Raw genomic sequence first — 14,886 nt, 5'->3', positions numbered from 1 at the left:
AACTTATAAATTAACAATTTATGAAATATTGACTCCTTGGAATCCATTAATTTAAAGCCAGCTCTAAAAATATACTTTACTGGTGTTTTATGTCTTTCTTTAGAGCTGAAGGCCAGACACAAGACCAGCACCAAAATGTCGAAGAAAAAAAAAAAAAAGAGAGAGAGAGAAACAAAACAGAACTTCAGTCTGTGAAACTGGCAAGTAAGTGTTTTCTATAATTCTCATTGAATAAACTCAAACAATGAACTTGTATAGCCTGAAGGTTTCTAATCGTTCAGTTATCTAGTATGGTGTTGGGTTTTGAACATTTTTAGACATATGCATGCCCCACAACTTCATCAATGCGACTCAGATAGCTCTTTATCAATTCCAACACGGAAATGTGTTTCTTTTGAATTCATATCATTTCACATTATTATTAACAATGCAAGTCAGAAGGCTGATATTATTTTAATCTAACAAAACAGAACATTATTTGGGTGGGAAACACAAAGTTGCAAATATTTTGAGTGACAGCCACACAAACATACACAAGCACCATTATTTACAGTATACATTACATTCAGTGTGCAATATTTACCATCAGGATCTTCTGTCTATGAGCGTATTGTGAAGGTCTTAGATGTTTATTAAGTGTGTGTGGAAAATCTGTCAACTGAAACTAAATAAAGGCTGTTTCTTCAACGTAAAGATTTCCAACTCCGCTCGATCTCCTAAAGTACAAGAGCATTTTATAAACTCCCGTCTGCGCTTAAAAACGCGTCCACATCACTCACATAAAGGACCGCTTTGGAAGCCCCGCCTATAATTTGAATTCCGAGAACCCGATTGGCTGCGTTATCCTCCTCCTCCTTCATCCATTGGTTGGCGGCGGATCAGTAACAATGTTTAATGCACTATGAGACCGAGTCAGACAGTCAGAGAGAGAAACGCGCAGAGGAGGCAAAGGGGACACCGGCACACCACAGTGCATTTATTCCGTACCGTTATTGACAACTGGTCTTAGTGACAGTACGAATGGACTGAACACTTTCGCTTGATATGCACATTTAAACTTTGGACACACTTGTTTTCCCCATTTCGGTTTTTGTATTAGGGACTGGACGCATTTATCACGGGGATGTCTCATCCCGCGTCAATGCAGTACAAGAAGCTGTTCGCGCTGGTGATATCAACGGTTTTGGATGTATATTTTACGCTTGGGTCAAGATATCTGTCCTGAAGCGTCGATGAGCGGAGGAGAGTCACTGCATCCTAATCAGTCTCATTGACATTACAAGCGCACTTTTAGGGAGCACTTTATTTTTCCATACAGTCTAGCTGGAGTTTTTCTTTTTTTTCCACTCATTGGGAAGGTGACTAAAGGATGTAAATCGTCTTTGGTGATGGTTGTGTTTAGACTGGGTATAAGGCTACAGGTAAGTCTGTGTGATGTTTCTTATCACCATCATTCTGTTTTAAAAAGATGAGATGACATGTCATATATGCTCCTGGAGATGCTGGATGCGCACAGTGCCAGAGAGGATGCAACAGCTTCTTCTCGTATTTATTCAAGAAGCGCAGTATAAATAACCACCCAGGATTGTCTTTCATTTACTGTGCTTTATGCGACTATGTGGGAATTGTATTTAATAGCCGGATTATGCCATTTAAGAGGCTTATTTAAACGCATTTGCATTCAAGGTGGTTGCCTTTAGACAGCAAGGTATATATATGGCATCAGTTAAAGCAGCTGTTTCAGGACCCAGGGACATAGAAAAAGATTTATCCGTTTTTATTTGCTCACCACCTTAATCCATAATTGCCATTTTGATGCGCGTAACGCTCTTCTTGCCACATGGCGCATCCTCGACGCATTGCTTAGCCTACATGTTGAAAGCAGAATAACACAAACATCCACCTGTGTTCAGCGCTAAAGCGCTCCGACGCATCCCAAGGTTGGATTGACATGCCATCCACGTCGTTAGCCAGGGAATGAGGAATTGCGCATTAGAATTACGCGGTCACACTAGAGAGAGAGAGAGAAAGAAAGAGAGAAAGCGCATATGTTGAGACACGAGGTGTTTGTTAAAATCTGTATGTCAGAATTAAAATCATCAAGTGTAATATTACATGCAATAATCTAAAAGAGATTTTTTATTTTCTCTTATTTTCTTTTATTACAGGAGAAGAGGCTGAGAAAGGCTATTTCATTGTGGAAACTGGATTGTGATTATACCTCCAATGCGCCTGGGCGTTCAGCAGAATATAAATTAGCTGTACAGCCCCACCGTTTGTTGTAAAAACTCAGGATAAAGAGAGACCTGCTACGGAGGAAAGAAAAGAGCATTCAAAGGAAAACCCCACATAATGACTTTATACATTTTATATCATGAATTGGCATGTGTGCTCAGTAATTGAAGGTAGAAACTGTGATATTGCCAGGAAGATCAACAGGTCGGAGGTGTAAAAACGCATCAGAAACCTAAGACACTCTCACTGAAAGGGATGCATCTTTCTGTTTTCCTTTTCCTTCTTTTATGGGCACGGGCCCTGACATTGAAAAACTTAAACTACTCAATACCTGAGGAGAAAATTCAAGGCGTCATTGGAAACATTGCCAAGGATGCGGAGCTGGAACTGGGAGAGCAGGGGAAAAAATCCAACTTCAGGGTGTTGGAGAACTCTGCCCCACACCTTATCGATGTGGATCCCGAAAGCGGGCTATTATACACTAAACAGCGGATTGACAGGGAAACACTGTGCAGACAAAACCCCAAGTGCCAGCTCTCCATGGAAGTGTTTGCCAACGACAAGGAGATCTGCATGATTAAAGTTGAGATACAGGACATAAATGACAACGCACCAAGCTTTCCTTCTGAACAGATCGATATCGACATATCTGAGAACGCAGCCCCAGGTACACGATTCCCCTTGGGTGCTGCCTATGACCCTGACACTAAGGAGAACGGCCTGAAAACATATCAGATCACACGGGATGATTATAGCATATTCTCTTTGGATGTTAAATCCAGAGGGGATGGAACAAAATTCCCTGAATTGGTCGTTCAGAGGTCCTTAGATCGAGAGGAACGTAGCCATCACACTTTAATTTTAACTGCCACAGATGGAGGGGAATATCCCAAATCTGGCACAATGCAAATTAATGTGAAAGTCACTGATTCCAATGACAACAGCCCTGTGTTTGAACAGCCTTCATATGTAGTGGAGATACCTGAAAATTCACCCCCAGGCATGGTACTGATAGATTTAAATGCTACCGATCCTGATGAAGGGATTAATGGACAGGTTACTTATTCCTTTAGCTGTTATGTTCCAGACAGGATCAAAGAGTTGTTCTCGATAGACCCCCGAACAGGTGTCATAAAGATTCAGGGTAAAATTGACTTTGAGGAGAACCCAATTATAGAAGTTGATGTCCAGGCAAAGGATCAAGGCCCCAACCCAATTCCTGGCCATTGTAAAATCACAGTTAAAGTTCTTGACAGGAATGACAACTGGCCATCGATAGGTTTTGTAGCTGTGCGTCAGGGGGCGGTTAGTGAAGCAGCAACCCCAGGGACAGTGATCGCACTCGTCAGAGTCACAGACAAAGACTCGGGCCGCAATGGGCAGCTCCAGTGTAGGATTTTGGGGAACGTTCCCTTCAAGCTGGAGGAGAACTATGATAACTTCTACACAGTAGTGACCGACAGACCCCTGGACAGGGAGGTAAAAGATGAGTACAACATCACTATTGTGGCCAAAGACAATGGCAACCCACCCCTGAACTCAACAAAGTCTTTCACTGTTAAGATCTTAGATGAAAACGACAATGCACCCCGCTTCACAAAAATGGTCTACCTTCTACAGGTCCCTGAAAACAACATCCCAGGGGAATACCTGGGTTCTGTTCTTGCTCATGACCCAGATTTGGGCCAAAATGGTACTGTGTCCTATTCCCTCCTTCCTTCGAATGTAAGCGAGGAGTCTATTACTACATACGTTAACATCAAACCCACCGATGGTGCAATTTATGCCCTGAGGAGTTTCAACTATGAACAAACCAAGTATTTTGACTTCAAGGTCCAGGCGAAGGATTCAGGTAACCCTCACCTGGAGAGCAACACCACTGTCCGTGTCAGTGTGCTGGATGTTAATGATAACATTCCTGTCATTGTCCTTCCGTTACTTCAGAATGACACTGCTGAGATCCATGTGCCTCGGAACGTGGGAGTTGGACACATTATTACCACTGTGAGAGCTGTGGACAATGATTTTGGTGAGAGCGGTCGCCTCACTTACGAGATCTCAGATGGCAATGAAGAACACTTGTTCGAGATTGATTCAGTGACGGGTGAAGTACGGACAGCCCAGCCACTGTGGGAGGAGGTGGCACCTGTTGTGGAACTCATCATCAAGGTGACTGACCATGGCAAGCCATCACTGTCCGCCATGGCAAAACTTATCGTCAAAGCCTACTCCGGGCCCTTACCAGAGGGTGAACCGCGCATCAATGCAGAACACCATAACTGGGACATGTCGCTCCCGCTAATAGTAACCCTGAGTATCATCTCAATTATGCTCCTTGCTGCCATGATCACCATAGCAGTCAAGTGTAAACGGGAAAACAAGGAGATCCGCACATACAACTGTCGGATTGCAGAGTACACTCACCCACAACTTGGCAAGGGCAAAAAGAAGAAGATCAACAAGAATGACATCATGCTGGTGCAGAGCGAAGTGGAGGAGCGGGACACCATGAATGTGATGAACGTTGTCAGCAGTCCCTCCCTGGCCACATCCCCCATGTACTTTGACTACCAAACTCGTCTGCCCCTCAGCTCTCCTAGGTCAGAGGTCATGTACCTCAAACCCACCGCCAACAACCTCAGTGTTCCTCAAGGGCATGTTGGCTGTCACACCAGCTTCACGGGACCTGTTACGAACACCACAGAGACGCCAGTGAACAGGATGTCAATAATACAGGTAGCAACAACTTATATTCTCCTTCCTTATTACCCTCCATCCCCCTCTCGTCCTGCCCTGTCTCACTTGGTCAATACATGAATGGATGAGTAGATGTGTGTGCATACAAAGCAGCCAGTGAATCATAGTGTGGGGGGAAGAAGGGGATCACAACTGGTGATAATATGAAACACGAGTCATTCTCCACCCATCGCCAGATGCTAAAAAAAAATTTTTTTTTTAAATCTAGCTTTGCTCATTTTGTTTCAAGTAATGCGTTAAGAGGAAATTGAGTATGGAACACAATTCTGTTCTGGAGATATTGTTTTGATGTTACCTCTGGTGTGGAGAGATTTGATGCTCTGACAGGTTCAACCCTAAAGGCTAGTTATTCCATAATGGCCATACCATGATGATTTGCTGCTCTTGACTAGAATATATTTCCAGCTACTATATTGCAAATGAATAGAGCTTCAATCAATATGTAGTTTCCTGTGGTGCTTTGAATGTAAGGTTCCTACGGTTTGCCCCTTACAGTGACAGAATTAATGTTCTTTTTTTTTGCTATTGATTACATGCTAGGTCAAATAAATACATGAAAATGCATTTTCATTCAACGTAATGCAATTTGTCTTGATCTCAAACATTTCAATTTTCAGTTTTGGCATTGTAACACCCTTAATGCATTACTTAGCAGGTTTGTCTCAGCTTCGTACTCAAGAACACTGTGACAATCCTCTATTAAAGACGCTTAAACTGCATTTTAACGAAAGAAAGAAAGAGCTTTCCCAGATTTCCTCGTTCTTTGCTAATACGTCTTTGTGTGGAGCGATTTGGTTAAGCCAGTGACAACTTATGTGTGTCTGTGCTGCTAAGCCAGTTTAAAGTCATTTGAAATCTGTCGTGTTAGATGAGGCTAAAGTCACCTCTTTAAACTCTGTACATCAGGTACGCATGTATGTGCAGTGACTGAGATTATAGCTGGAAAAAATTAATTTAGCTCTCTTTTGATTTATGCCTTTATATATCAATTGTATATACATGTTTCTTTGTAATATCTCTACTTAAGAGCATGTTTTAAATGTATAAATGTATGTTTTTTCACATGCAAATTTTGCATCATCTTATATTTAGTGTTAAAGATTTGAACAAATCTCTAACTTAAAGTATTAAACTCTTGACTAACTCGTCCCACAACCCTGTTAACCATCCAGAGCACATTAGCACTGGGGATAATTAAAAAAGTTATATGTGAATGATTTCAGAGGTGTGAAGCTGGAGTTTTTGTGGATAAGCTTAAATTTATATTTGCATGTTTTCATGGTTGTCTTTTGTCGTTAACATTCTCTAGATCTGTGTGTTTGCTGCTGCATGTGTCTGCCCATGATTGTGTGAGTGTCTGCATTGCTATTCATCGCTTCCCAGCTGCAGGTCATAGGTCAGAGTGAGGCCCATTATTCTGGGCCCTTTTATAATGAGCACAATAACTGCAGAGGTCTCATCAAACCGCAGACGCGGGCGCTTCTGCATAGATACATGCCCTTTTCTCTCGCTATGATGGAGCTCCAAGACACATGCGTTCTGTGTTTACACAGATCCATACAATACAGGATATACTCTCCATTATTTACAGCAGAAGTGTGTCGAGAGGCAGATCTGCTATCCTGTTACTGAGCCTGTAAAACAATCTGGATCTCAGCCTGAAACAGAGAGTGAGTGAGATAAAAAAAAAAAAAAGAGCCGTAGAAATGCAAATCCCAGTTGAGAGGTCATACATTTTTTTTTAGAAATACCTCCCTTTCCAGTCGCTGTGGATCAATGTGTTCGGGTTCTGTCATCTTTTCAAGGTAGCCCGAGAGCTGAAAATAAATGTATATGTGTATATATATATATATAGTCCCCAGTGCTTGCTACACAGCTGCACAAGAGCCTTTCAAATGTTTCCCATCAGGCCCGGTGGCAACAGCAGCACTTTAATGCTGTTTTATAGTAGCCGATCCAGAGGTTACGAACATCTGGCCATTGAAGTAATAGCCTAAGTCTGAAATGAAAAGAGGTTGAGGGTCAATTACAGCACCAGAGCGTTCTGCTCTCGGAGAACACAACAGAATGAGGGGTGTAATTCGATTGGCTGAGAAAAGTTTCCTCGATAAAGGGATGTAATAATGCTTAATTGCACCACAGGCATCCGGATCTATTACTTAATGGCGAATTGAGGTTTAAGAAAATCTTCAGTGTTATCCTTCTAACCTAGTAGCAAGGGATTTTCTTAATTATTGTGTCTAGAGAGCATTTAGTATCCACCCTCATGTCTGCAACATACAATACTTAAAAAAGCTAATATATAGTTGTGGATTTATTTGCAGGTGGAACAAATCATAGATTATTTTGCTGTTAAGGTGAATATAAAATTTTAACTGTTAGTCCCCTCAGTTTTAGAGAGAGGAAGTGTGTGAGAGGATGAGCCAGAGGCTGATATGGCTGCCGTGAGCATCAGAGTTGGTGTATAAAACACTATAAAAGTGTCCCCTAGGTGGCGACAGTCTGCCTTCGGTGTCTTGCAAGCACATAGCAAAGTGAGTGAGGCTTGATTCGAATGCACATGCAGTGTTTGCTATCAATTTTATGTCTTCTGTAAGTGTGACTATAGAGTGATGTTAATGAAGTGACAGCTGCATGCAGTTTAACATCTTTTGATGCTTCCATCCCTATTTTTTTGTGTATTTATCTTAAATATAGAGATCAACTGATGTGATTAAGGTAACAAGTAAACAAGTATGGCCTGAGTAGCCATTGGGGGGAGGGCAGCGGGGTTGCCAGTTATAAAGGTCAATGGTTGGAGGGAGTTTGCTGCCGGAAAATAGTAATGCCTCTCCAGGGATTGTCCATCTGAGCTATTTCTTTCCATTAAATACACCTAAAAACAGAGAGGAATGGGAAGCAGATGACAACAGATCATGCTGTTGAGAGTAACTGCTTTGATATGAGGACCGTAGCTGTGCTTTTGGCATAATGCTGTTGTGTGGTGTGGTGAAGTCTCAGTGCTTCATAGAGATTGGGTTTCTGACTCCTTGTTTTTGCAAAATTGAGCGATAAAAGCGACTGTCAGGTAATCAAATTGCTGCATGAGTTCTAGATGTATTGCTTTGGGAACTGAAGCGAAATGCTGTCAAATGGCAAGGCATGAGAGAGTCAATGTCTGACAATCTGTTTAGTGCCCTCTTTCTCCCTCGTGCACTGTGTGTGTGTGTTTTGCAGTGGGACAGCAAGAGTAAGAGCACAGTCATGCATGCTAATGGTTCTGTCCTTGCATGCTGCATTATACGGTACATTTGTGTGTGTGTGCAGTGTGGGAGGGAGTATTAGTGTGTGTGTGTGTGTGTGTGTGTGTTTGCAAATTGAGTCATAACATTTCCCCTTGATGGCTGTATTGTTTGTCCTCTTCTCTTCTCTTCTCTTCTCTTCTCTTCTCTTCTCTTCTCTCAGTGTAGTTTTGTGTACTAAGGCTTAGACATTTTGAAGTCCCCATACCACCCCTTTAAGCTCCCAGCCTGAGAAATAGAGCGTTTGTTTACGGCTTTGAGTTAAAGACAAAAGACCGAAAGAGAGAAAAAGGGATCAAGGAGAGATAATCATAAAAGTTCGGAGAGGAGTTCTTCCTCCTCTTTCGGTCCCAGCTCGTCCTCCTTTAGCTTTTGCCTATCAAATTTGTTCTTTCTTCTGCCCTTGGTGTCTTGTTCATATTTTCAGATGGTGTGTTCGCACTGAATTATTGATAGGCGGTTTTGATATACACACGTGATTGATGTGTTCTGCAGTATACGAGGGAAATCTAAACAGCACTTGTCTGCCAGGCCTAAACGGTGCACATGAGACCCTTCAGTAAATCTTGCCTTTGTTTGTTTGATTTCTTCAAGCTTTAGGCCTTCTAGAGTTGCAAGGGTTTTATTTTCTTTACCTCGTGATCACTGTTTGTGTGGCTGTTTATTATGTGTGTGTGTGTGCTCTGAGCTCATATGATCCTCTGCTATATTTACTCGCTCATTAATAAATCAAATTTAACAGAACAAGACAAGACCAGAATGTCGCGATAAACATCTTTAATTTCTCACACCACTTCATGTTAACAGCGGAAGAGTGTGACCACTAAACCCCACCTTTATTAAATGGTCTATCAGAGGATGTGGATATTTTCTTCATCCTTCATCTACGCATAATCATCTATGCTGCACAAACAGACACTTGTTTTTATTCATCCGCGAAGAAGCCTTGGGTTTCAAGTGCTTTGAATCCAGATTAGAAGAAGGATTGAGATTAGCCCAGTTCTTCAGGAGATGAAAATCAATCCCGCGAAGCCAGAAACAACAACAAAAAAATCCATCCGTCTGTCCTCCCCTCCCTTCCTCCTTCACGTGGTCACTGACTTTCTTTGGGTGCACTGGAGTGCGTCAAACCTTGGCATGAAAAATATAGAAGGGAGGGTGAAAAGATCTCTGTAGTTTTTTTTTGGCACACATTTGGCCGATTAATTACCACACAGCTGAAGTGTACAGATATGTGTATAATAGCAGAGACATTTGTTGAACTGCATGTATAATGTATGGCAATTCTGGAAATCCTAGTAATGCCATTGAATTATTTATTGAGTTGTATAGCTCTATAACCCAGCTCCGTCCGCCCTGCGTGGTTTGGAACCCCAGACCCGTTTGGGAACCAGCAGGCTGAGGCCATTAATAACTCATAAACGCATTCGTAATTTTACCCCGCCCTTGTACAGTTCCGCTTGAACGATGGAATTAATCTTGAGAAAGTCATTGTGCCGGAGTCGTTGGGCTAGATTGACGACATGCCTCTGAAAGCGCAGACGAATGAATGGATGGATGAGTGAATGATACATATGGTCTGGCAAAACGAACGGATATGAGAGGCTGTCGGGTTTCTTCCTATCCCTCTTTGTGACCAAATACATCTTATCTCAGTGAATTTGGAGCCAGAGAGACTTCTATAGTTTACAGTGCTTTTGTTCTATACTTTGTTTAACTATATGCCCTGGTCAACATTCAGAAAATAAACATAAATGTCTTAAGTATAAATATAGTTATTTAAAATTAATTTGTATATATATATGTATAGAGAGAGAGAGAGAGAGAGAGAGAGCTCTTAACAACGTACTAACAATGTCCCATAGTCATTTATGTCACGTCTCGACTAACATTACCGCCTTTTGTGGTGAAAATGACAATTAAACTGTATTATCGATTTATTTTATTTTTTATTTTATTTATTTTTTGCATAATTTGACAACATTGCAGCTTGACTGGAAATGGCAATATATTCTCCTAAACAAGTACATCATCTCTGGAAAACTTTTATAGGATTTATTTGTTGTGGTGTAAATGATGCACAGCCATGGGATTTTTTTTTTTTGTTTGTTTGTTTTCTTGTCACATTTAGAAATGATCTTCTCATAAATATTGAAATGGTTTATGATTATTTCAGCCTTTGTTTAGATAATCATCATTTTAAACATTTAATAATTCATATTTGTAAGATAGATTTCCATATTTGAAAACTGAAAGTGTGTCGGGTGGAAGAGCAGTGCTGATCTAGGAGAGTATAGCACAGATAATTTTAGATGTTTATGTTAGTTAATGTGTCATTTTTGGCGAAGCGCAGCTGGCAAGTAATGCTCTTACAGAGCAGGGGTTATTTTAATTACTTAAGCAAACTCTAAAACCTATTCGTTCTGAATGTGAAAAGGAGAATATTTGACCCTCAAGGCAGAAAACATAGAGGCACTTAAACTAATTTGCTTGGTCAACTCAGAGAAGGACATAGTGGACTAAAATTGTTTGGAGGAATTGAGCATTAAAACGTTTGTTTGAATTATTTCTGCAACAAAATTTTCTCTTTTTTTCTATTGATTTCACAATAAACACAAATGTTCCTAGTTCCTTGTCCACAAGTACGTTGCATGGCGGGGTGTTTGGGAAACAAGTCCCATTTAGTCCCTGTCAATATTTGTTCTGGCTCCTTCATGCGAACAGTAGTGGCTAAAGCTAGCCTTGCTAATGCTTGAGGGCATTGGCGTTGGAGTTGCTGTCAAAGGTTTGGTTGCTTATGTGCTTGTTTGTTTTGGATAGTGGGATAAGCTAACCCTGATGAACATGGTTTAGACTGTGTCAGTGATGTCGGGCAGAGTGACGCCCACATTTCAGATGGCTTATGGTTGTGTTTACACTCCTCTCTCTTTTTCTCTGGCACCAATTGCCACCTAGCCTTTTTAGCCATGTGGCGCTTAGTTTTAGAGACGCGACACTCAATAAGACAACTGCTCTTTAATTAGAAACGATAACATCATCTGCATGCTTAAATGATGCAGACGCTAAGCTAGAAATCTGCTTGGTTACACGTGTCAAATGGTTGACCTCTGCCCTTGTTTCTTCCCTCTGAAAGCTGTAGCAACTTGTAAATAGTTAATGCTAGCTGTGTGAACAGTGTGGCAGCTAAACACAAAGCCAAAATCAAATTACAAGGCCAGCCTGAAAGAATCCAAGACAGTAAAACGAATAGTTGAAAAAGTTTGAGCTGGATTTAATGAATGAAGTGAAATCTCACGCATCAGCAGATAGTGAAAGACTACATTCACACAGTAACAGAATAGGTTTGTTAGACCTGTTTAAGAGTGTTTTGCTTCATGCTGTGATGTTTTTTTCTTCTTCTTTTGTATTCCATAGTGACCCTGTTGCTCATGACATCATAAATATAGTCATATTAAAAGTCCCTTCGTACACACATTAATTTGTTCTTAAACTAGATCTAATGTTATTGAGGAAATAATATTCTAAATGAGTGACTGTGTGCACAAGTGTTATCAGTTTGCATAAAACACCAAATCCAGACCATCTCCATATAAGGTCTTTCCTTTAGTCTTTTCACCACTCTCAGCAAATATATGATGCCCTCTACAGATGCATGCTTTTGCATATGTGTGGTTTCAGTTGTCCAACTATTTAAAATAAAATTTGAATACAAAAGTTTTTGGTAAACTGTTTGTTCTTGAAAGCATTTGCATTCAGATTTCACCCACACATTTGTGCATGGTTAGTGATTAAGAGCCAATATTTCAACCACGACTACTGTAAGCTGTTGTACGAACAGGCAAACCACAAGTCGCACCTGTTCATAATTGCGCTTGTCGATTCCAAACTTTGTAGCCAAAGAAAACAGCAGCAACTTCTGCAAATTTTGCTCTTAATCAATGCGAACAGATCGTTTTCTTTGCGTCTTCACGGCAAAAACACACACAGCTGTCTGTTGCGGCATGTTTGGCCATAGGGAAGCCAGTCCTCACAGCTCTCTGCTGCATTCTTACTCTATGTGGCAGAAATTGTGGAGCATTGTTCAATCACAAGCTGTGCTTTCAAGCACCATCTCTCCTTTTATTATTTGCAGATTGCGTCAGTTCCCCTGCAGGGCCACTCTAGAGCCTGAAGGGTTCTTGGTATACCTCCCATGGGGCTGCTTCTGCTAAACTGTTTAAATGGCAGTATCCACTTAAGGCCGTGTTTGTTTGCTTACCTTCATTTTATTTTATTTTTTCGTCAAAAGACAAAGTTTGTACATTAGCATTACAATTCACAAAGCACACATCTGGGAATTGACATGTAGAAGGTAACGATAAAAACGGCATCTTGTTTCAGTGTCAAACGATGTGGAACATGTTTTATTAAGTGTTGGCAGTTGTCCAATCTACAGATTTTCTTTATTTATTTTTTTCTTTTTATTTTTGACAGATGTGTTCTTAGGTACTTTTTCAGACTGGGAGTTGTGGTCTTTTCTTTTATTTTCTCTCTATGGGAAGTAAAGAGAGATCTGCTTTCAACTTCTTAACGTTCTCCTTTTTCTCACATCATGTCATTTTACGATTTGCGGAACTCTTTGTAAATATCCAACAGACATGTTGCTGGTTGCAACGTTCTGATGCCATTAATGTTGTCAAAGAAAATAGTAATTAAAGAATTCCCGCTAGCATAAACAGTAAATTTGCACAGTTCTTGTCCGCCTTAGGGTGATGTTCGAACAAGTTCTTCATACTCCTCTCGTCTCTTATTCCTCACGCTTTAGTGAAATACCTAAAGATAGCTCCTGGCTCTAGGCCTGTCTTTCCAGTGAGGTGTTGTGCGGAGGAAGATGGCTCTCTTTCGAGATATCGGATTGCCATGTGACAGGGCCGGCTGGTAACATAAACCCTGCCTCTGTGGCCCGGTCAACTTTAATGAGTGAGCTTGTCAGCACTCATGTTTTGTACACAGTCTTATCTGTCTACAGTTACATCTTTTCACCTGCACTGATGGGCTGAGGGCTGTCGGCACCCAAAGAAAATGGCTGGCAGTTTTTATGGGGCTCTTATTTCTGTTTGTTTTTCTTAATCCTAGTAAATAGAGTGGGAAAAGGCTTGACTGGCAAAAACCTTCTATCTGTTTATGGTTCCTTTCTTCTGTCTATTTGTTTTGTTTTTCTCTCTGCCTGTGAGGGCGAAGTCCTTTTGTGTATGCTTGGGTTCAATAATGCGGCATTCATGCAGAGACATATGGTAAGACCTATGTATAAGGTGACAGGTGACACTACTCATAGGAAAATGAATGGGAGAAACTGCAATGCTCATTATCGTGACTGTAAATTCCTTTCCATAAAAATATGTCCAAGTGTGGGATTTATTATTATTATTATTTTTTTTTATTTTTTTATTCTAGGACACCAGTGCACTTTTATCAAGATCAGCAACACACACACACACACACACACACACAGATGCACATGCACACACACACACACACACACACACACACACACACACACACACACACACACACACACACATATATATATATATATATATATATATATATATATATATATATATATATCATATTATTTATTTTTTCAACTGTAATTGAAATGTTATTGAAAATGTAATCTTAAGTTTACAGATTTTAGCATCTTTCCTCATTCCTCATTGCTCTTCATTTTATTGTTATTTTCTTACTTTGTCGAGAAAATATGAAGGTGCCCAACTTGAACCAAAACCTCTTGGATTTATTGTTGCCTTATTTTATTTAATCAGACAAGAAATAGTATTACGATTCTGGCATATTGTAAAATCATGCAGGTAATGTTGATTGTTCATCACTTTAATACAGTAGACAAATGCAAGGTTTCTGAGAGCAGATTGTAAATCAATGCCTCACTCAAGTATCTGTATTGTATCACAGCACTTAAACACCGGACTGAAGATTACTGTATAGCTATCCACTTATATTTGCAAAAACAGTATATCAAAACATGCTCACGTTACAAGCAAATAACAAAATGAATGCGTCTTGAAGGATGCACCATCTCTCCATCATTATTGGCGCCCTTTTAAAGTTAAATCAATCCACAGTCTCTGCACGATTGATTGATCCAAAGAGTGAGAGGTTCATAACTGGCCGGGCCAGTCAGAGAGTTGTTTTCTAAAAGACCACTAACACACTCGGAGCTGATAATTGCAGCCTCGCTTTCTCGTACATGCTCTCTTTATGCTGTTGTCATTTCACATCAGAGGTGCAATGGCTCATGTCGCTGACGACCAAATCCAAATTTCTAATGATTAAATTATCTTGTCACCATAGCAATCTTCACACCTTTCCGTCAATTGATTTGTTAATAAATGAAGTGGTGCTCTCGAAATCTGTCGCCTCCATTCTGAGCCGGATCTAAGGTCAGTGAATATGCAGGGCTCAGTGATGTAAATGCCTTCCCAGCTGGGTGTTTTTAAAGGGATAGTTCACCCAAACAATTGAAAATCTCTCAGAATTTAGTCAAGCTTATGACAATGCTTCTTCTGTGAAACACAAAAGAGGATATTGTGAAAAACATAATTGACTTGAAATG

At 40.5% G+C, this 14,886-nt stretch overlaps 1 protein-coding gene across 1 annotated transcript in view; it reads left to right on the top strand.

The window, feature by feature from the left end:
- The first annotated feature begins 892 nt into the window (after positions 1-892).
- pcdh17 (protocadherin 17) overlaps positions 893-14,886 on the top strand; it is a 64,126-nt gene continuing 50,132 nt past the window's right edge. Inside the window, exons 1-2 of the mRNA XM_026275021.1 lie at positions 893-1,421; positions 2,169-4,971. Coding sequence (XP_026130806.1) covers positions 2,491-4,971 — 2,481 coding nt within the window. The 5' untranslated portion in view covers positions 893-1,421; positions 2,169-2,490. The remainder of the gene's footprint in view (positions 1,422-2,168; positions 4,972-14,886) is intronic.

Source organism: Carassius auratus, chromosome 11 (assembly GCF_003368295.1).
Source record: "Carassius auratus strain Wakin chromosome 11, ASM336829v1, whole genome shotgun sequence".
Lineage (NCBI taxonomy): Eukaryota > Metazoa > Chordata > Actinopteri > Cypriniformes > Cyprinidae > Carassius > Carassius auratus.
Note: the sequence above shows the minus strand (reverse complement) of the source record. Positions and strands in the feature narration are given on the sequence as shown.